Consider the following 22899-nt stretch of genomic DNA (forward strand, 5'->3'; position numbering starts at 1 on the left):
CTATAGTATAGTATAGTATTTTAAATGTATTTAGTATATATTTTTAACTTGTCAGTCAAGCTCAAGTAATATACTCAATCACATACAGCATGAGAACCTTAATAATAGTGTCCTGCCTTTGTGCTACTGTTGTCATACATTTTACTTCTATGTTTGTTATAAACTCCAAGTGCATTGTGATTATTTTTTTCCTTAAGCAGCCACTTATCTTTTAATGTAGTTTTTCTTTTTTGAGGAAGATTAGCCCTGAGCTAACAGCCACCACCAACCCTCCTCTTTTTGCTGATGAAGATTGGCCGTGAGCTAACATCTGTGTCCATCTTCCTCTATTTTATGTGTGGGATGCCTGCTACAGTGTGGCTTGATGAGCAGTGTGCAGGTCCGTGCCTGGGATCCAAACTGGTGAACCCAGGTTGCCGAAGCGGAGCGCACGAACTTAACTGCTATGTGACCAGGCTGGCCCCCTAACATGATTTTTAAAATAAGAAAAGTTTATATTATTCACATATTTACCGTTTCTGGTGCTCCTTATTCCTTTGGGTAGATGTGGATTTTCACTGGATACCACCTTTCTTCTGCCTGAAGGACTCCCTTTAACACTCTCACCGTGCAGGTCTGCTGGTGATAAATTCTTTCAGCTTTTGTGTGTCTGAAAAAGTCTTGATCTCACCTTCATTTTTTAAAGTTATTTTCACTGGGTTCAGAATTACAGGTTGACTTTAATTTTTCTCTCAGTACTTTAAAGATTTTGCCCCACTGTCTTTTCTTTTTAATTGAGGTGAAATTGACATAACATAAAATTAACCATTCTAATGTTAACAGTTCAGCGCCATTTAGTACATTCACAATGTTGTACAACCACCACCCCTATCTAATCCCAAAATATTTTCATCACCCCAAAAGGAAACCTTCTACCCATTAAGCAGTTGTTCCCCATTTGCCTATCTCCCAGCCCCTGTAAGCCACCAATATGCATTCTGTCTATAAATTTGCTTATTCTGGATATTTCATGTAAATGGAGTCATACACTATGTGACTTTTTGTGCCTGGCTTCTTTCACTTAGCATCATGTTTTTGAGGTAGCATCTATCAGTACTTCATTCCTTTTTATGGCTGAATAATATTCCACTCTACGTATATACCACAGTTTGTTTTCCCACTCATCCATTGATGGACACTTGGGCTGTTTCTACCTTTTGGCAGCGGTTGTAAATAGTGCTGCTATGGAGTTCCATTGTCTTTTTGCCTTGCTTATTTCTAATAAAAAACCTCTGTCATTCTTATCTTTGTTCCTCTGTACATGTCTTTTCCTCTGACCGCTTTTACAGTTTTTCTTCTATCACTGTTTTTAAGCAATTGGTTATGATATGCCTGGTAATTCATTTCTCTTATGGGGATTCCAATTACATGTATATTAGGCCACTTGAAGTTGTTCCACACTTATGTTCTGTTCATCATTTTTTTCCAGTCTTTTTTCCTTTCCGTGTTTAATTTTGGATAGCATCTGTTGCTCTGTATTTAAGTTTATTAGTATTTTCACCTACAGTGTCTAATCGTCTGTTAATCCCATCCAGTGTATTTTTTATCTCAGACATTAATTGTATTTTTCATCTCTAGAAGTTTGATTTGGGTCTTTTTTAATCTTCCACATCTCACCTTAGCATTCTTATGTTTTCCTCTACTTTCTTGAACATATAGAATATAGTTTTAATAGTTATTTTTGTGTCCTTGTCTACTAATTCTATTAAATGTGTCAACGTGGATTGATTTTCCCCATCGTTGTGGGTTGTATTTTCCTGCTTCTTTGCATGCCTGACAGTTTTTTTCATTGGATTCCAGACATTGTGAGTTTTGTCTTGTTGGATGCTGGATACTCATTTCTCTTCTTTTTAGAAATATTCTTGAGCTTCGTAACAGTTGTACTGCTTGGAAACAGTTGATCCTTTTGAGGCTTGCTTTTAAGCCCGTTGGGTGGAGCCAGAGTAGCCTTTTCTCTAAGTGTGATTTTATTCTTTCTTCTGAGGAATAATTCCTCAGTACTGAAGCCGCCTTCTGCATCCTCGGCTTATTCCCTATGAATTGGGGGGTTTTTCCTCTCTAGCTGGCAGTAGCTGTAGCTGTTCCCACCTGGGGTAAGCGCTGAGGACTTTGTCTGCTTGCATCAGGTGGGTCTTTCCCTGGCCGCAGGGAGTTTTCTCATCTGCATACACTGTTCAGTATTCTCTCTTCTCCCTCCCTCCCCGTCCCCAGCTGTCTTCTCTCTCTCTGTCTCTCACTCACTCTCCGCAGCTCTCTCCTTTTCAGTGCTCTTGCCCTGAAAAGTCGAGCTCTCTTGGCCTCTGTGAACTCCCGACGCTAGTCTCACGACCTTGGGGAGACCACTGGGCTCTCCTGGGTTCCTCCTTCCTGCCCCGTGGCCTGGGCACCTTCTCTAAGCAGTGAGCTTGGCAGTCATAAGGCTCACCGCGTTTGTTTCCCTTCTTGAGAATCGCTCTCCTGCACAGCCGCCTGTTCAGTGTCTGAAAGCTGTTGTTCCATCGATTTTGTCAGAGTTTTTGGTTGTTTAAGGCAAGAGGGTAAATCCAGTCCTTGTCACTCCATCTTGCTCAGAAGCCAAAGTCCAAGTCGTTAGTTTTGAAACTCTTGTCCCTGGTCCTTACTTGGACCCAGAGTCCTGCGAACACAGGTGAGGACCTCTGGGCTTCAGATACGATTATTCACTCCCAGAGCTGGGAGCGCGCCCCAGGGTCATCAGCCCAAGCCCCTGTCTGCACAGCTAGGAAGGCACAGGCCCTGAGAGAGCCCAGAACTTCCCCAAGGTCAAAGTTTTCTGACTGCTGGGCTGAGGCACCCTCTACTTCAACACAGTGGGTCATGGGCTGGATAATTTGCCAAATGATTAGTAAAACAGTGATTCTTGGAGGAAGGGTAAAGTCATTAGAAATATTTTAACACCCTAATCTTTTCATCTCCCATTTCTAAAGAGTAAAACTAATAATCCATAATACATCCAAATTTAACCTTGTCAACATGGCAGCTGAGGTTGTAGCTTTGAATTTAAAGTGTTTGAGAGACTTGGAGTATGTTGCATATTTAACAAACAGTGATTGAACCCCGGTTTGTGTCGGGCCCAAAGGCAGATGCGGGGGACCCAAAGGTGAAGGAGACATAGTTTCTGCCCGTAAGAAACTCACAGTCCACCAGGGCCTCCATGAGGGAACAGACAGATTCTGTCTTCATGGCCAGTGCAGAGATGGCGAGACCTCAGAGAAGGGGCGCCCAACCCAGAGGCTGAGGGTTAAGGGAGAACATCCCAGAAGAAATGATCTGAGCAGAATGAGGAAAGAGTAGAATGATGAGGAAGCTCAGGATCAGCGTTTATTTGGGCAAAGAGATGCAGCCTGCCTCCGGCTGTTGCATTTCTTGTTTCATTGTTTTGTGCTCCTAAAAATGTTCTCAGAATTCTCCCATGCCACCTTGGGCTGTGTCTTGGCTGCATGTGCCTGAAACAGAGCCTGGCACATAGCAGGTGCTTAATAAATGTCTGTTGAATAAATGCATGGATGGAATGGACAGACAGACAGACAAGCTATGCTCACATTGAACACCACCCCCCTACAAGGTGACTGTGGACTCTCAGGCTGTGTGGCCCCCAGTGAGCAGATACGGGTTCAGAATTGAGGACACAGGCCACATGTACGTGATCCGGACGCCATCACACATCCAGATCCAGTGGCTCCACAGTTCGGGACTCATGATCCTGGAGGCCAGCAAAGCCAGCGAGGCCCGGGGCCATGGCCTGTGCGGTGAGGTGGGACCCAGCTGGGGGAGGGGGCTGCTTCCTGGGTCCATCTCTGCCCCCAGACACAGGGCCCCCTGGACCAGGGAAAGCTGAGACAGAGCGCCAGGCCAGAGGTGGGACCAGGGGGGCTGCCAGGGCTGAGAACTAATGTCCTGCATTCTGGGGCTGAAGCTGCAGCAGGGAGATGGCACAGGGCTCTGTCCTCAGCCTCTTGTCACTTCAGCCGACGTTGTCTGTCAGCTCCCCTGATAACTCCCTAATACCAGATAATCCTTCCCGTCCGCAAATGCCTGGGCACTTCACAAAGCACTTCCACGCTCTGATCTCATTTGTTCTAGGTCATCCAGACAACAGTCCTGACTGTTGGCCATTGAAATAAAGAAGAAAGGAGGCTCAGAGAGGTTAAGTGGTTTGCCTAAGGTCACACAGCAGAGCTGCCACAACACATAGAACTAATGCTCTTCAGACCACAGTATGATTGCAGAGAGCATACCCTAAGGGACTAGATGTATTTTGACAAGAAAAAGGGGTACGGGAGGAGCCTAAGTGTAGACTGCTGCTCCTTGCAGAGGCAGAAGGATGTGAGCCCCATGGGGCACTCCATGACAGACTGCCATGATGATGGTGATGGATGACATAGAATACACACATACATACTTGCATGCCCTCTGTTCATAAATCTGTACCCATTTCATTCACTCACACTCACGCCCCTGTATTCAAATGCCCCCTACTCATGGACTAACACATGTAAGCCTGCTCCATGCTCATTCTTTCATTTGCACAAACATTTACCATGTACCAGTCACTGGGGGCAGAACAGTACGCAAAACAAACAAAAATCCCTGTTTTACGAAACTCCCATTCTTACTGACACAAACAAGTCTCCTTACACACACACACAATCACCACCACCTCCGCCATCCGTTTCTCGCCATTTCTTCCTCTACTGTTTGTGCCTGAGGAGGAGGACTGTGGTCAGCAGTAATCCTGCGGGCTACTTCCTCCCTAGGATGCCTTTGTGACACCCTTCAGTGACTCCATGCCAAGACCAAAAATGTGACCATTCGGATCGTTGATAAAATCTAAGGGTTTTGTATTAAATCGTGCTTTATATTCACAAAACCGGTGGCTGGGGTTGTCAGAGCAAAGTCAGCTAGTTTATATCTCTGTTTTATCCAAAGTAACACTTGGTTTCCTGGGCACCCTGCTAGGCAACCTGGGGGATACTAGGAGGGGGAGATCTAAAGGAGGTAAGTCCTTGCACTCCGAGCTGGAGGCTTTTGTGAAGGACAGACCTGTAAACCAAACCTTGTACACAGAGTTGGGGAGGCCATGGACGGGTGCATCTGAGGGGCCCTGGAAGGGAGGACTTCTGTGGAAGTGTTTCAATCAAGGGCAGGCAAGTGTGTGTGTCTACAGCCTGGAGTGAGAGGTGAGGCTGGGAGTTCAGATCATGTTAGAAGCTGTGACAGATAAACTTCAGTCCTACCCCCAGCTCAGTGCCTTAATAACAAGTTTATTCCCAGATGGAGAGTGATGCCTCAGAGACCCAGATTCCTTCCGTCTTGTGGCTCTGCCATTTTCAGCACGAGCTTCCAACTCCACAGGAGGGAAAAGAGTTGGGGAGTTTTTATGGACCGGGCCTGGAAGTGGTGCCCATCACTTTCATACACATTCCAGTGGCTGGGACTCAGTCACATGGTCTCACCTGGCCACAGGGAGCCTGGGAAAATAGCCTGGCTGACTTCCCAGGAGGAGGAAGAAACAGGGGTGATAATTAACTAGCAGTCTCTGCTAACGCAGATTTTCTGGGGTAACTTTTTACTTTGATAGAATGTCAAACTTAGAAGTTGCAAAAATAGTATAAAGAACTCCCATGTACCTTTTACCGAGATTTACTGATTGTTCACATTTTACCCCATTTGCGTGTCTCTCTCTCTCTCTATATATATACACATTTATATATATGCATTTTTGTATGCATATGCAATATTTATATATATATATATATATGCATTTTTTCTGGACCACTTGAAAGTAAGTTCGAGACATTATATCCCTTTATCCCTAAGTACTTTGCTGTATATTTCCTAAGAACAAAGACATTTTCTTACACGGCAGGTTTCTTAGCTTCTTTGTGCCACATTTTCCTCATCTATAAAATGGGGATAATAGTAATACCAGCCTCAAAGAATTGTTGTGAGGAATATGCAGAGTGACAGCTGGAGACCTGGGAGTGGTGGTGATTGTTATGGCTATGGGGATCATTCTGCCCTTTCAGGTATCTGTGATGGGGACGCAGCCAATGACCTCACCCTGCAGGATGGTTCTGTGGTGAGTGCAGCCGAGGATCCTGCTCCGTTTCTGGACAGCTGGCAGGTGCCCAGCTCCCTGACCTCAGTGGGCCAGACACGCTTCCGCCCAGACAGCTGTGCCACGGCCGACTGCTCGCCCTGCTTGCGCATGGTGTCCAACCGCACCTTCAGCGCCTGCCACCGCTTTGTATGTGTCAACTGGGTCTGCCATGGGGGGACCCCTGGGCTGGGAATGGCAGGGACCTGCCAGCACAGGGACCAATGCCTGGTGCAGGGAGGCATCAGTCTGGGTGAGCTCCCAGAGGTGTTGAGCTTGGGACCAGATTGGGAGCCCGCAGAGGCTTGGTGTCCCCTGGGCAGGGCTGGGAGGGGCTGGGCCCTGGAATGTGGGGCAGCCGGGTAGGCAACACTGCCTGCTGTGTGTGCCCAGGTACCCCCAGAGTCGTTCTGTGACCTGTGGATCCGGGACACCAAGTACGTGCAGCAGCCGTGCGTGGCACTGACTGTGTATGTGGCCATGTGCCACAAGTTCCACGTGTGCATTGAGTGGCGGCGCTCCGACTACTGCCGTGAGTTGAGCTGGGGGCTTGGGAGGGTCTCCTCCGTGGTTTCTGTTGCTTCCATCCCCTGTCAGAGTGAGAAGAGGCTCACAGACCTAAGTCCAAGTCTGGGCTTTCCCAGGTTTAATTATTCATTCATTTATATTAATTAGTAAATTTAGAAATATCTTATAAATTAATTTATTTTTATTATAATTTATATTGATATGTCAAATAAATCTCACTTATTTATTATTTAATTGCTCTGAGTCTCCTTGCCTCATCTGTACGATGGGACAGTAATAATAGCTCCCTCTAGGGTTGTTTGAAGATGATATGAAATGATGCGTATGGAAGACCTTGCACGCGCCCATCACATGGTTACCATCCAGCCTATATTAGTTCCTTTCTCTTCGTTTTTGGTCATCTTTCTCTTCTTTCGGCTTCTCCCCTCCTTCCTCGAGGAAGGAAGTGAGACCCACCTCGTCTCCACCCTGAGCAGGGTTCATTAGTGGAGTGGGCAGGGATGGACCGGCCCAGCAGTTTGAGTTGTAAATGTGAACACGTCCAGAAAGGCTGGAAACGGCTCCCGGAAAGACCACACCTATAGTAAGACGGATAAAAGAGGAAAAGAGAAAATCATCTACAGCAGTGTTTTTCAAACTGTGGGTCCCAACTCAGTGGGACTGAAATCAGTTTTGGGGGTCAGCACCGGCGTTAAAAATGCAATAGAGTAGAATAGAAAATGCTAGTGTGTACTGTACCAGAACAATTAAGTTTTATTTCGTGATAAAGGTTTTTGTTTCAGTGTAGCAGTGATTCTCAGTCCTAGCTACCCTTTGAAATCACCCAGGGAACTTCAAGAAGTACTAATGCTCGGGCCCCGCAATCAGGGAGTCGGACGCCGTGGGTCTGGGCTGGGGTCCCGGCAGTGGTTTTTCAAAAGCTCCCAAGTGATTCTTTTGAAGCAGGTTTGTGGACCACTGTTCCACATGCACGTGTGTGTTGAACTACAATGTAAAATCTAGTTTTTACAGTCAAGAAAGTTTGAAAACACCGATCTAGAGCACGGGGTTGGCAACCGTTTTCTGTAAAGGGCCAGATCGTAAATATCTGAGGCTTTCCTGGCCCTGTGGTCTCTGTCACAACTACTCAACTCTGCCCCTGTAGTACAGTGGGTAAATGAATGGGCGTGGCTGTGTTTTAATAAGTCTTTATTTGCAAAAACAGGCTGCAGGCCGGATTTGGGTTGTGGGCTGTGCTTTGTTGACTCCTGACCTAGAGAAAGGAGGCAATGACACCAAACCCCTCTGCATTGTCCACTGAGGCACGGATGATGCTCTGAGCCCGCTCCTCACCCTGCCTGGGGTCTGAGCTAGGCCTGGTGCCCGCTGTGCCCCTGCAGCCTTCCTGTGCTCCAGTGACTCCACATACCAGGCATGTGTGGCAGCCTGCGAGCCCCCCAAGACGTGCCAGGATGGGATGCTGGGCCCACTGGACCCGGAGCAGTGCCAGGTGCTGGGCGAGGGCTGCGTCTGCTCTGAGGACACCATCTTGCACCGGCGCCACTCAGCGCTCTGCATCCCTGAGGAGAAATGTGGTAGGTTCCTCCCCTCCCAGGGTGGGGCCCTCCAAAGCTGGCCTCCCCCTAGGGTCTCCTTTACCCTCCTGCTACCATGGCTGGGGTCCATCTGTGTCCCTCCAGGTCTGCTTTAGGGGTGGTCAGCATCCCAGGGAGGGTCTAGCCTGGGACAGTCTGGGTCTCCCTACCGTCCTCAGTCCCCTGTGCCCCGCCATGCCCCCACTGCAGCCTGCACCGACAGCACGGGGGTGCCGCGGGCCCTAGGGGAGACATGGAACAGCTCCCTCAGTGGATGCTGCCAGCACCGGTGCCAAGCCCCAGACACCATCGTCCCAGTGGACCTGGAGTGCCCAGGTCCCCGCCCCAAGAGCTGCCCGCGGTTCGGGGAGGTGGCCTTGCTCCTGCCCACCGAGGATCCCTGCTGCCTGGGGGCTGTTTGTGGTGAGTCCCACCCTTCGCTTCCCTGGACCTCACCCGTGAGACGGATAAAGGCTCCTGCTCGACCTAGTGACCTTGATGGATAGGACAAGGCCTGGGGAGGTGGAAGTGTTTGTGGGACTGCCTTAGGGGGAGTGGTGAACCCCACCTGGGAGGCAGGCGCTGCGCCTTCTCAGTCAGTGTGTGGTAGGGCGTCAAGGCGCGGGCTCTGGGGCTAGGTGGCCTGGTAGATTCCTCCTCCACCTCCCAGGAGTCTTGTGGCCTCGGCAGGTCACTTAACATCCCCTGTGCCTCAGTGGATTCTCCTGTAACACGAGGCTGGTCATAGTACCCACCTTCTGGGTTATTGTGAGAATTACAGAAGTCAAAACTGATGGGGAACAGCAGCTGGCACATGGTCCATCTTGATGAATGCTAACTCTTTTTGCTCTTCTGTCCCAATCCTGGACCCTCTGTGTGACCCCGGGAGGCCCCTTCCAGAAACGTGGGTCCTGGGGGAGTGACAGGGACCAGGTGTCCAGGGGCTGGGCAGTGCTGGAGGCTGGGGGGAGTCCCGGCCTCCAAATGACAGGTCCTGTGGCCCCCGGGCCAGTGTGTAACCAGACTCTGTGTGAGGGCCTCGCCCCCACCTGCCGCCCAGGCCACCGGCTCCTCACCCACTTCCAGGAGGACTCCTGCTGCCCCAGCTACAGCTGCGGTGAGAGGTCCTGGGCGGGAAAGGGGCGTACCCACCACCTGGGGGCGGGGGAGCCCTGCAGCTAGGATAGGGGGCAGGGACAGCTCTGGGGACTGGGTTCTGGCTGGAGATTAAAGCAGAGCTGGGGTGGGGGCCCAGGTGTGGCCAGGCAGGATCTGCTCCCAACCTAACTTCTGTCTTTTCCCTAGAGTGTGACCCAGACCTGTGTGAGGCCGAGCTAGTCCCCAGCTGCCGCCAGGACCAGACCCTGATTGCGGGCCGCCTGGGGGACTCGTGCTGCACCTCCTACTTCTGTGGTGGGTGGACATGCCGTCCAGTGTCAGCATGCACACCTGGACCACAGCCCCCCTCCTCCTCACTACTGCTTCCTCAGGTGGCTGGGAGGAAAGAGTGGGGGTCTTCGGGAGGGGTGGGCACAGGGAGAAGTCCAGAAAGTGGTGTGGGAGGGAGAGAAAGCGGATCCCCCTGTAGATTACCGAGCGTGGGGATGTGGTGCTGGTTTAGTGCAAGACTCTAGGTGAACGTGAGGGAGGACTTCCAGATTCTGACTCCAGGACAGGTCACATAAGACGTGAAACGGTGCCGTTAGTCTACCTCATGTCACAACGGGGTTTCTGAGGTGCCCCCCGTGAAGGGGACTGCCTGTGACAGCGGTGGCCCCTCTCCCCGCTCAGCCTGTGGCGACTGCCCAGATCCAATCCCCGAGTGTCAGGAAGGAGAGGCGCTCACGGTGGACAGGAACACCACGGAGCTCTGCTGCCCTCTCTACCAGTGTGGTGAGTGCTGGCTGGACGTGGGGCCGTGGCCGGAAGGGGCTCCAGGGGCCCTTTTATGTGTCACTGGGCCCCTTCACAAAGTCCTCACCCAGGACCAATGGGAATGGGACAGAGGGTAACAGGGAGCGCCCAGGGGGTGTGCTCCGAAGCGTGGAGCAGCCATGGGGGGAGGCCCCACCCGAGGAAGCTGGGCCAGGCCATGGGAGGTGGATGGGGGTCCAGGCTATGACACAGATGGCTCTGAGGCTTCACGAAGACGCTCCCTGCCTCTTCCATGGAGGTCCTCAAGGGCCAGGAGAGGCCTGGGCTGAGGGACACATGCTTAGGCCACTCCAGTCCTCCAGCGTGGATCCTCAGTCCTTCTCTGCCTGACTCAAGCGCCCTGCTTCAGGGTCCGTTTCACCGCTGTTACCATAGAGCCCGCTCCTGGAGGCTGCTCCTGGAGACCCTGTGTTTTGAAGCCTCTGAAGCTCTTTTATTTTGTGATGATAAATAAGAGTGGGCCCTTTCTGATATTTTCACAGGACATGGTGCTGTGTGTTTGATGCACATACCATGTGCTGTGTACATAGAACCTTTGTGTAGTGTGTACTGTGTACGTGGAACCTTAGTCGTACGTATTAAGAATAGTACAGCCAGCATTATGGACTTTAAGCAAACCTAACGGGTGAAAGTTAACAAAATGGTTAAATTTAATTTAATTCACAGACACTGCTTTGCACACTGACTGTAGGAAAAACGTGGGGTGGACCTCACTTGCACAGAGCAGTGTAGGTGAGGGGCCAGGACGCCCCACGGACAGCCCTGACTGGTTCAATGTCAAGAACCACCTTTGAAGCGATGGAGACTCCCGTGGAGAGTCCCCCAAGACCAGGCCACACCTGGCCAGTCGGCTCCACCCGGAGTCTCAGAGGGCACTGGGCACAAGTGTTCACAGAGCTGATCTGAGCAGGGCGTCAGTGTCCTTCCTCCTCTCTTCTCTCCTCTTCCTGCTTCTCTCCTCACTCTCCTCCTCAGCCTCCCTCTCTTGTTCACGTGCCTCCCGTGTTTCTCAGGAGGTTGTCTGGTAATGTGGACTGAGGACAGGCTTCGTCAGTCAGTCATGGCTTGAGTCCCAGTTCTGCTATTTCTATCCGTGTGGCCTGGGCAAGGTGCTAACCCTCCTAGCCAAGGTCCTCTTTGTAAAATGGCCGTAGTAGTATGTGCCTCGAGGGGCTGTTGTGAAGGGGGAAGGTTAGAGATGGCACGTGTGAGGTACCTAATGGTCCTTGGCATACGGTAGGTGCTCAGTGAATGGAGGCTGTTGTTATTATTACCGTCGGTCTTCATTGTGCTTTTACTACAAAGGCACTGTCCATCCCTGGTAGAAAGTACAAAGTCCAGGTGAATACAAGAAAGAGAAAATACTGCCTTCCCCCTGCCAGACACTCCGCTGTCAACGCTTTAGTCCACATCCTTCCAGATATTCTCTATGCCTTTGTATATGTGTGTTTACCAAAAAGAGGTCGTACTGTACACGCTCTTTTTTAGCTGGGAAAACATGATCTTTACCTTTCCATGTTAATAAATTTTCAAGTTACGTCATACCCAGTCCATGATTCCTCTGGCTTGTCCAATCCAGGACCCAATCCAGGGCCACACATTAACATTATATCTCTTAAATATCTTTTCATCTAGCACAGGTCTCTTTTTCTGTGTGACACGAAATTGTAGAGTTTGGGCTGTAGTCCTGCAGAAGGTCTCGCCCTCTGGATTTATCCAGTTGCTTCCTCTTGGTACTGTTTACTTTGTTCCTCGGCGGTTTGTGCTTCCTGTAAACTGGAATTTCGATCTAAGTCTTGGTGGATTCAAGTTAAAAGTTTTTGGCTGGACAGAACACGGGCTGCAAAGTACATCACATCGGGCGACACCGACTGCGTGGCTGAGCCACTGTGGGTGCTGTTGACCTTGGTCATGGATCAGGGTGGTGACTGTCAGATCCCTTCATCTTATGTTTTCGTTTTTCCTCTTTCAGCCAGAAAGTAACCTATTACTTTGACACTATATGAATGTCCTTCTCCCCCTCCACCTCCTAATTGTTTGAAACACCGGTTGATAGTCCTCACCTGTGCCAATAATGTTGCTAGTAGTCAGTCACATAAGTCTCACAGTCTTTCATCTTCACCTCCCCTCCCCACCACAAAGTTGTGCCCAGAGATTGTCTCCCTCCTCGCCTTGGTCTCTCAGTAGATGAGAATGGCCGAGGAAGCCTAAGTCAGGAGGGCTGCCTGGACACTAGTAGGAAGGGAACTGTGAGCCCGAGCGGAGCATTGGCTGAAGCCACAGGCTGGCGTGGGCTACAAGGGGATGGCTTCCACAGGGTGGGAGGACTCGTGTCCTCCCCTAGAGGGAAACCTTCCCTGTCGGCATAGTTCTATGGGGAGACTGCAGGAGCCCGGCCTTCTCTGGGCTCCAGCCCTGGAGGGTGTCTGAGGACACTGGGGGGACCTAAGGAGGAGCCGGAGGTACCCCCTTCTAAGCTGATGTTGCATTGCTGAGGATTCATGCTCCGAGCATCTGTGACAAACGTGTTCCCCACCTCCCCTCCCACGCAGTGTGTGAGAGCTTCCGCTGCCCCCACGTGCAGTGTGGCATGGGTACAGCCCTGGTGGAGGTGTGGAGCCCAGACCGCTGCTGCCCCTACAAGTCCTGTGGTAGGTCCCTGGGCGGGGACACCCTCCCCACAGGTGGGGATCCAGGGCCCGTGTGAGGAGGGAGGACCCGAGGCCCCCCACTGTCCACGTGCCTCAGATTCTGTCCCTCCAGAGTCACCAGAGGGAAGCCGCCCAGATTGCCTTCCTGCCCCCTGCACCAAATCTCTGAGTGCCCAGCATTCCTACATCTTTTTCTCCTCAGGATAAAAAAAAGGCAAAAAGCAAGTTCTTTGTTCCAGAAAAGGTTTCCATCTTAAAAAGCTTTATTTCAACTGCCTGATAGTAAACATAATTTTTATTAAAATCCACCGCAAATTCTTTTGGGAAGCAGGTGGGAGTGTCAGGGATCAGTAATGAACATCAGAACTTTATATAAAAGTGCTACTTAAAAAAGAGTGGAGAAATTCTATTTTGCTTCTGGATCTTTTGCTTGTCCTTTTCCAGGCCTAGAATGTAAACCTCACGAGGGCAGAGATTCTAGTCTGTTTCATTCATTGTGTTGTCCCCAGAGCACAGAGCATTGAGCAGGCACTTGCAGGAGTGAGTGACCCAGAGGGTGTTTCCCGGCCCCTCTGACCTTGCTGTCTCCTCACCCTGAAGCTAGAGCTGGTGTGTCCCTTCAGTTTGCTGCTGGTGCCTCACAGCTTAGAGCTGGACCTGCCCACAGGCAAAGGCTGGGAGCAGTAAAACTGAGCTTGCCGGAAGACATATTTGAGAGATGCAGATGGTCAGAATTCCCTCACTCATTTGCCGTGTTCCTTCCTGGAGAGGCTCCACGTCAGTTCTAGAATGGGCTCTGGAGCACGGGGAGGGATGGAGCCCCGATGACTAAAGGGAACTTGTGATTGGTCCGTCTGCCTGTTTATCCTCACTCCATGCCCGGTGTGCGGCTTGGCCTTAGGACCCATCACTGGGCTACCTGCCCGATGCAAGGGGAGCTGCAGCCCCACGCAAGGATAGAGCGAGGCTGGAGGAGGGGCTATGCCTGCAGTGAGGGGTCTGGGAGGCTCAGGGGGACCTCTGCCTGGACATCTCTGGTGAGGTGGGTCCTGGCCCCTCCTGTTTTTCAGAGTGTGACTGCGACACAATCCCGGTGCCTCGGTGCCACCTGGTATGGAGACCCTGGCCCTCCCTACTCTCCCTGGTCTGCCTCCCCCTTTCCTCTCCTCTCTATCCACCCCTTCCCCTGGAGGCCCTATTCCTTCAATCGATGCAAAGAGCCTTTGATTGCAAGTCAGCATTGTTGTCCCAAGCTCTGCTTTCTGGGAGCGGTGGGCATGATCGTGCTTCAGAGTTGTGGTGAGGATTAAGTACCATGATGATGATGATTATGACAAGGATGATGATCAAGATGCTGGTTATGATGGTGGTGGTGGTGGTGATGGTGGAGCTGGTGAGGATGATGATGATAGTGATCCTGTAGTGATGATGGTGAGGAGGAGGATGATGGTGGTCATGTAATGATGCTGCTGCTGGTGATGGTGGAGATGGTGAGGACAGTGATGATGGTGATGACAATACTCATAGCAGTAGCTAATGTTTATTGAGAGCTAACTACATGCCAGGAACTTTCCTATTATCCTACTAATTCTCGTGACAACCCAGTGAGGTTAATTCTGTAATTTTCTCAATTGTACAAACAAGGAAACTTAAGGTTAAGGTCATGTAGCTAGTAAATCATAGAGCCAGGATTGGGATCCAGGAAATCTGACCCCAGAGACTATGCCATTAACCACCAGGCTGCACGACCACTGAGGGAAGTGAAAATACTTTAAGAAATGTAAAGTTATGTTTAAAGTTTTGTTTTTTACATAGTTTTCTGGATTCCATGTATTCCCCCCACCCCAGCACACGTTTCCCCTCACTTTGTCCCCTGTCCCATCCTCTTCTCCCCTCAGCTGGTGAAGGAGGAAGGGAAGTAGTATGAGCCACGCAGTGGTCCTTTGTTGATGAAGCCAGTGGGTGCTTGGGATGACAGGAGAGGCCTGAGGCCCCGGAGAGGATGCTGGGAGTGCTCCTCAGCCGGGAGGCTCGGGAGCCACGTGGCACTTCTCCCTCGGAGGGAGGGTGCCAGGGGCCCCTAGGCCTACAGCTGCCAGGAGGTGACTGACAGAGAGGGGCCCAGGTGGCAGACTGCTCCCTGGGGCGGGCTGGGCCTCCCCACCCCAGGGTGCTGAATGCCTCTGCCCCACGCAGTGGGAGAAGTCCCAGCTGGACGAGGAGTTCATGCATAGCATGGAGAACGTGTGTGGCTGCGCCAAATATGAGTGTGGTGAGTGGAGAAGAGAGGGCCCTGAGGAAGGGCTGGAATGGGTGAGCCACAGGGCCCCACTGGGCCAGGGTGGGAGGGTGCCGGGCTCTCGGTGACTCTTGCCACCCTGCATGCCCATCCAGTGAAGGCCCCCGTGTGTCTGAGCCCTGAGCTGGGGGTGATGCAGCCAGGCCAGACGGTGGTGGAGCTCTCAGCAGATGGCGTGTGCCACACCTCCCGCTGCACCGACGTGCTCGACCCTCTTACCAGTTTCTACCAGATCAACACCACCTCCGTGCTGTGTGACGTCCACTGCGAGGCGGTAGGGTGCAGTGCGGTGTGGGAGCACAGGGGGTCAGGAGGATTGGCCTGGGAACCCAGGTGCCCCAGGAATCGGGGTGGTGGGTGCCCTTGGAACTTGCCCCAAGCTCTCTAGACAAGTCTGGAGAGTGGGCGTCAGGCAGGACCTCAGAGACCTCTGTGGAAAGTGCTGAGAAGGGAGCTGGGCTGGGCTGGGAGAGGCCAGGAGGGAAGGTGGGGATCGACAGAGACAGCACACGTTGTTAAGCACCTGCTCGTGCCTGGCACCTTCCCGGTCCTCGTGGTCTGTGTGTTTGTGTTGCCACCATTGTTGAGCACTTCTACATGCCCAGTACGCATGACAGTGACTGGCTTCTAGTAAGGGCTAAATAAATATTAGTTGGATAAAAGGGGTTAGAATTATTCCCATTTTTCAGATGAGAAAACTGAGGTTTAGGGAGGTCCAGTTGTTTGTCACAAGTCCCACAGGAACTGGAACTCAAACTGAGGCCTATCTGGAACCAAAACCAGCGCCATTGATCGCCAGCAATGCTGTCTCTGAAAGGGGTGGAAATGCTCTTTGTCTCCCGGGGCCGGGCCCAGGAACTGCAGTACAGGACGGTTAGGGCAGACACAAGGGCGACCTTCCTGCCTGAGACAGAGGAGGCTGGGAGCCCCTGCCCGAGCATCTGCAGGGGGCCCTGCTCTGGGCTCTGGGCTCAGCGGCAAGCACACAGTGGGGAGGCAGGAGGGTAGGGGTGGGCGTGTGGCTGAGGTCCACCCGGTCCTGCCCCGCCCTGCAGAACCAGGAGTATGAGCACCCACGGGACCTGGCGGCCTGCTGCGGCTCCTGCAGGAATGTGTCCTGCCTCTTCACTTTCCCCAACGGCACCACCTCCCTGTTCTTGGTATGCAGCTCCCATCTGCCCACCCGGGAAGGTGCCCCAGAGCTGGGTCCAGACGGGGCCCTGGGCCACACCGGTCTTCAGAGCTGTGCCCTGCCAGTTCACTCAGGCCATCCATCTGGCCGCAAGTCCCCTCATGGCCCACCTCTGTGCCCTCCAGCCCGGGGCGTCGTGGATCTCAGACTGCGCCCGCCACCACTGCAGCAGCACTCCCCTGGGCGTTGTGCTGGTCCGCTCGCCCATCAGCTGCCCACCACTCAACGAGACCGAGTGTGCCAAGGTCAGTGCCAGCCCCTTCCGTGCTGCGTGACCTGAGGCCAGGGGCACCAACTGTCTTGCTCATGAGGGTGTTGCAGGGGAGGGAGGGGAGGTCCTGTGTGAAGGGGTGTGGGAGGCGGGTTCTCCAGAGCCTGTACCTGCTCCCCACCCCAACGCCACCTCTCTCCATGCATTTTTGCTCTGACTGTATCACAGCCCACATCCTCACACATCACACAACTACAATCAGGGGCACGCAGACATCCACTGTCACACGTTCTAGGCACACTCACATACACACCAACACAGGTAGTCGGCTACTCACACATACCACACGTTGCACAGGGCCCTTAACACCTCAGCACGCGAGTGTGCACACCACACACCGTCACACACCAAGGCACTCTTGCACACGCACCGCACAGACACGCAGTTCGAGCATGGACAGCTGTCACTTGGGCACAACTCAAGGAAAAGGATTTCCTGGAGGGTTCGGGGTTGTTGTTGAATTATTAAAGCTCCTGAGATTAATATTGGACATTTAAAGATTTCCAATCTTATCTAGAAAACATATACACACACCCAATCATACTTTCATACACACACTCATGCGAAAAATCACACAAGTGCACACACATGCACTGAGACACGCACACACACAGTGACTTACAGTGAACTGTCACATGCTTTGTTTTATCCATGTCACAAGAGAGGAGGAGGGCGATCGGGGTAATTGTCCCCATTTTAGGGATGGAAACACTAAGCCCAGAGGGAAGGGGCAGCTTATCCAGGGCTGAGACAGAGCCCAGGCCACTGACCAAGTGGGTCCACCCCTGCACCACTGCCCTCCTCTGTGCCAGGGAGCCCCGACGGAGGAGGGGCCATGAGGGGAGCTGCCACTGGAGAGACGGGGCCCCACACCATCTTCGTTCACCCAGCCTCCGGCCGCACTGTGGGCCATGGGCAGCCTTAGTGCCAGTGTCCCAACCAGGGACATTAGCCCCATGCCTCTCCCATGGTCAGCCCAGGGGCCCCTTCTCCTGCTGGTCGGGGCCTGATGGCCGGCAGGGCCTGGAGCTCCTGCCCTGGGGCATCACGGGAGGAAAAGAGTCAAGGCTCTGGGACTCTTTGCCTCTTGCTGGGACGGTGGCTCCTGGCCTGGGGTGGGGTCTCCCTCTACCTCCCCTGTTCTCCCTCTAGGTCGGGGGCTCAGTGGTACCTTCCTTGGAAGGATGCTGCAGGACATGTGAGTGAGCATGGTGGGGTGCAGGGGTGAGGGGCTCTGATGGGGGGACAGGGTGTCGTGGCCGGGTTCAGAGAGACAGGTTCCTTGCCTGGCACCTCTGGTGGTAGCTCTTCAGGGGTGAGTAAATGAAGGAATGACACATCCCCCCGACGCTCATGTCCCTGTCCCACCACCAGGCCTCTGCTTCCTGTTGGAGGCAAGGGACCCTGGGTCCAGGAGGTCAGACACTCTGCCTCCTCCTGACCCTGCCAAGACCCCCAGCCCAGATGCCCCCCAGGTGAATTCCCCCATGCGGTCAGGAGCCCTGTCTTGGAGGTGCCTCCTGGGTGGGATTCAGGCCTGCAGGGTCCCTGACTGACCTTGAGTGAGAGCTCTGTGCCTCTGTCCTCGCACACGGGCCCTGGAGCCTGCAGCCACCAACCACACATGCATGCACATCCCAACAGCCTTAGGACGTTTGCCCACACTCCTCCCCTCCCCCAGGGCCCTCAGAGCCTAACTTGGAGGGCGGTAGGATTTGGGACCCTTTTATGCCCCCATGACATGCTCTAAGAAAGCTGCTCACTGCCTCTTTGGCTGATCCCTGACCCACAGCTCATGTTCCCTGAATGTCCCGTGTGCTCCCTTATGACCTGTGACGCATGTCCCTCTCCCCAGGTTCCCCGGGGACCCTGTTTCCTGTGGTCCCCGTTAGCCCCGCCTCTCCTCCTCGGGTTAGTGTCCACTGCAGCCCAGGTACTCCTCTCGGAAGCCCACGGGGCTGGAGGCGGGCAGCCGCATGGCTATTTCCAACAATGTCCCCTCTGCTAGGTGGCCCTGCGCTCTGGTGGTGGGGGAGGGGAGGGCAGTGCCCCTGCTCCCTGCCTCTGGTGAAGGCTGTTGGGCCAACAGTGCACGCTGGGTGGCGAGCTGCATCCCCTGGGCTTTCATGGGAATGCTTCAGCGGTGCCCGCTCACCTGGTGCCCACCAACGCCCAATGCCGCCACAGCTTTGCTCCTGCTGGTCACTCAGCTGGTCTCAGTCCAGCACCCAAAGGGCCATGGCCAGGACAACCTCACTTCTCCTGCTTCCTGGGAGCAGAGAGGGAGGAAAGAGTGTCAGGAGTCCTCCAGCCCGTGTGGCAGGAAATCTATTGTGGTGAGGCCCAGAGGCCAGAAGAAAGGATTCCACCCCATTTCCGGCGGGCACCCTGGGCTCACAGAGCGAGTCCATGCATCCGGCAAATATTTATTGAGCACCAGTATGCCAGGCCCTGTTCTAGGCACAGTGGACACAGCATAAACGAGACCTCGTGGAGCTGACATTGTAGTGAGAGAGACTGTAAAATATATAATAGGATGGATGCATCTGGTTTCACGGAGCCTGAAACTTAGGGGGCATCATTAAGAAAAAGAACACAAACTTACAAATCCAAATTGAGGTGTGGAAGTGATTATTTAGTTAGAATGAGAAAAGAATTCACAAGAATTTGTGGAAGGATCCCATGCAAAAGAAAGCCCTAGAGCTTATGTCCCACGGGCATCATTGTAAGTGTGTCTCTGATTGGATGGCGACAGTGCCTTAGATAGAAACAAGGCCCGGGAGGGTCAGGGAGGGAGGACTGGATGCGGGAGGACGTTGCAGTTTCAAGAAGGGGATCAGGAAAGGCCTCGGTGAGGAGATATTTGAGCAGGTGAGGGTGTGAACGAGCCACACGATTGGTTGTCTGTAAGGGGCGTGGTCCAGGCAGAGGAAGTTCATCAGTTTCCACCCCTGTGATGTTGTGTGAGGTGGGTGACTCCCTGGCCCCATCTGATGGATAAGGAAACCGAGGGAGCCTGCTGTCTGCAAGCTTCATGCTAGGGACTGGGGTTTCCATTCCTTCAGGAAATCGCAGAATCTTAACGCTAGAAGCCCTGTCAGAGTAGAAAAGCTGAAGCTCAGAGAGGGGGGAGGACATGCTCAGGGGCTGGGGCTGGGGTGGGGACGCAGCCTGCTTTGTCCCCAAATCCTCTTCACTGGCCCAGAGGCCCCGAGGCCAGCCGGGCCTCCTCCTCTGTCTCCCTTGCTTCCCTGCCTGCTCCTCCTCCCAGGGCGCTGAGTGACAGACTTTCCCTGGTGGGGAGGTGCTCTAATGCAGGGCCGCTTAGGCTGGTAGCGGGCTCTCCAGCAGATACTCACTGCCCCAGTGTGGCCTGTCCTGCTGCCCCGGAGTGCCTCTTAGCCGCGGCTGCCTCACCCACCCTGTCCCCCCAGGTAAAGAGGACGGGCGCTCCTGCAAGAAGGTGACCATCCGCATGACCATCCGCAAGAATGAATGCAGAAGCAACACCCCCGTACGTGGCACCCACATTGCAGGAAGGGGGGCAGCACACACCTGGCAGTGGGGAGGGGCAGCCAAGGATGAGGATGGAGGGGATTTTGGGGGTGGGAGCTACACAGTGGCCTCACTGGCCTGCCTGTCTCCAGGTGAACCTGGTGTCCTGCGATGGGCGGTGCCCGTCCGCCAGCATCTACAACTACAACATCAACGCCTACACCCGCTTCTGCAAGTGCTGCCGCGAGGTCGGCCTGCAGCGGCGCTCCGTGCAGCTCTTCTGCGCCACCAACGCCACCTGGGTGCCCTACACGGTGCAGGAGCCCACCGACTGTGCCTGCCAGTGGTCCTGAGGCCTGGCGGCTGGGGCTGGCTGGACCACTTCTGTCTGCATCTGGCCGGCCCAGGGGCCCAGGGGCCCAGGATGGGGTTGGGGGAGGTGCTAAAGGTGTGGAGAGCTGTCCGTGCTGAGCGTGGAATGGCGAGCAGAGGCACAGAGAGTGACGGAAACAGGTCACACCTACCCATCCTGGCTCCCTCTGTGGGCTCCCCCTTCTCCACACATGGGAAAGTGCCCCAGCTGAGGGCTCGAGGAACTCAGCTCCGCCCCTGGCTCGAGGTCTGGAATGGGCCTAGATGAGGGGCGGCAGCCCCTGCACATCTATGACTGGCTGCACTGTTTGCGGGAGGGGGTGAGGGCTTTCCTGAGAAGCTGGAACCAGACCTGGACCCAACACCAAGTGCAGGGCCACGACGTGGTGGCCCATTCTCTTTCTTGGCCCTTTTGACCATGGGAGAACCACAGACACAGTGAAAGGAAAGGGGGCTTTAATTGCAACACGCAGGCCTGTGTATAGCCACCCAGAAGCAAAGGCGGTGTTCCCAGGCCCAGGTCCTCTCACGGACATCTGTGAGGAAGGCACAGAGACTGGGGAGTGGGCTTGGTGACCTTCACGTCCCCTGTAGCAGCAAGAGGGATGCCCTGGTATTGTGTTATTGACGTTGTAATTCAGGAAAGGATTTAGAAGAGCAGGCCCATGGCTACTCTGTACCCACCCTCACCCCCGACCCCCTTCCTCCCAGGTGGGCTGGCTCTCCTGAGGTGGTGATGGGAGGGAATGACCTCCTCAGAGAGGGTCCAGCACAGCTCATCTCAATGTTGGTGAACAGCCCACCCATCCAAGGCCCTAGGTGGTTTAATGGTACCTTGAGCCTGCAGGGGCAGCTCCTGGCTTTGCAGTGTGCCTTTCCTCCAAGGAGACAGCAGAGCTGGTCTCTGGAGAGGCCCGAGCGTGAGTTTTGTGGCTCAGCCAATCCTGGGCTCTCTGCTTCATGGGACTGTTTAGCAGGAGAGTGTCTGCTGGTGGGAAATGCAGGCCCTGTACGTGTGCATCCTGTCTCTGAGCATTTGTCAGAGCCTGTCTCGGAACCAGAGTGTCCTTCCTAAAGCCAGGGCTAGGGCTCCCTCCACACCCGTCCCCCCATGCCACTTTGTGTTGATGGGTCCAAAGGGCGTGAACATGATGTTGTTCAGGTCCCACCACTGCCTTACATGTCTGGAGATGTGTAGCTGCCCTAGTGCCCCTAGGGCTGGGGTTTGGGGTCTGTGCCAGGATGGTCCCCAGCTGTTCTGGCAGCCTCTTTCTTCCTGTATCTATATTCTGTTTATATATCCAATAAACCACGGGAAGACATCAGCCGTCTGAGCATCTCTGCGGGTTTCAGCTTTTCTTTGAATCTGAAGTAGTTTCAGCTGTGAAGAGAAGACCCTATTTTATGGCCCTGGGGGGTCACCCTGATTTCTCCTGTCCCACCTGTGCCCAGCACTGTGCCCCCCTCAGAGCAGGCCCTCAGTGGGTGTCTCCTGGTTGGAACTGAACTGATAGGAGACTGGCTTCTAGGGGAAGGGGTGAGAAGAAGGAAGAGGACATTGGGAGGTGGGCAGCTGGCACCCAGGTAGGGGGCCTGAATTGTGGTCCCAGCTCTGTGGGGCCAGGGACAGATAGATGCCTCTCACCCAGCATGTGGACGGGACAGGCCCTAAGTGTAGGTTCCATGTTGGCCTCTCAACGTTTCTGTATTTATTTCCCTGTGGTTCTCTCAGAGAGCTCAGTAAGTTTTTGCAGCCACTGTTGACTCTTCTAGATTTAGGGGGAATCCAGGGATTGGGTTCTTAGTGACCTTTCAACTTTAAAGGACCATTGGTACATCTAAGGGACAACTGGGAGAATGCTTTTCTGGGTTGTCCCATGTGGGGAGGAGGAGGCGAGGGGAGGTCTGAGGGAGCACCCACCAACAAGAGGGGGAAACTCCCAGGGCCTGAGTCAGTGATGCAAGGTGCAAGGGTGCAAGGGGTCCACCCTGCCTGGAAGCATGGAGCATCCCCTTCGAAGCTAACACTTGGAAGGCTTGGTTTTTACTTCACAAGTAAGTGTCTCCCCTCATGGTATATCTGTCTGCTAACATGAAACCTGAGACTTTTCCTAATGAAAAGAAAGCATTATGGCCTCTTAAAAAGCACACCTCCAAATAAGCAATGGATCAAAGAAGAAATTAGAGTGGTTTATTAGGCAATATTTTGATCCATGTGATTATAAAATAATGACACATTAAACTTGTGAGATGCAGCTAAAGCAGTACTTAGAGGGACATTTGTAGCCTTAAAAATTCATACTTCATAATTTGCCATCATTTTAGCCAGAGACTTGGTGGGACAGGTCTTCCACACTTCTCTACCATTGATGATCAAAGGCTTGTAATCAGTGATTTTCTCAGAACAACACACTCCCTAAGTCAC

At 53.2% G+C, this 22899-nt stretch overlaps 1 protein-coding gene across 1 annotated transcript in view; it reads left to right on the forward strand.

Annotated features, from left to right (window-relative positions):
- OTOG (otogelin) overlaps window positions 1–21795 on the forward strand; it is a 95988-nt gene extending 74193 nt beyond the window's left edge. Inside the window, exons 40-56 of the mRNA XM_070491278.1 lie at window positions 3623–3806; window positions 6087–6307; window positions 6551–6689; window positions 8065–8259; window positions 8470–8682; window positions 9272–9376; window positions 9565–9672; window positions 10051–10152; window positions 12747–12845; window positions 13916–13956; window positions 15042–15117; window positions 15240–15418; window positions 16200–16304; window positions 16462–16581; window positions 17760–17805; window positions 20042–20121; window positions 20255–21795. Coding sequence (XP_070347379.1) covers window positions 3623–3806; window positions 6087–6307; window positions 6551–6689; window positions 8065–8259; window positions 8470–8682; window positions 9272–9376; window positions 9565–9672; window positions 10051–10152; window positions 12747–12845; window positions 13916–13956; window positions 15042–15117; window positions 15240–15418; window positions 16200–16304; window positions 16462–16581; window positions 17760–17805; window positions 20042–20121; window positions 20255–20455 — 2214 coding nt within the window. The 3' untranslated portion in view covers window positions 20456–21795. The remainder of the gene's footprint in view (window positions 1–3622; window positions 3807–6086; window positions 6308–6550; window positions 6690–8064; window positions 8260–8469; window positions 8683–9271; window positions 9377–9564; window positions 9673–10050; window positions 10153–12746; window positions 12846–13915; window positions 13957–15041; window positions 15118–15239; window positions 15419–16199; window positions 16305–16461; window positions 16582–17759; window positions 17806–20041; window positions 20122–20254) is intronic.
- The last annotated feature ends 1104 nt before the right edge of the window (window positions 21796–22899 follow it).

This window comes from Equus asinus, chromosome 20, assembly GCF_041296235.1.
Source record: "Equus asinus isolate D_3611 breed Donkey chromosome 20, EquAss-T2T_v2, whole genome shotgun sequence".
NCBI lineage: Eukaryota > Metazoa > Chordata > Mammalia > Perissodactyla > Equidae > Equus > Equus asinus.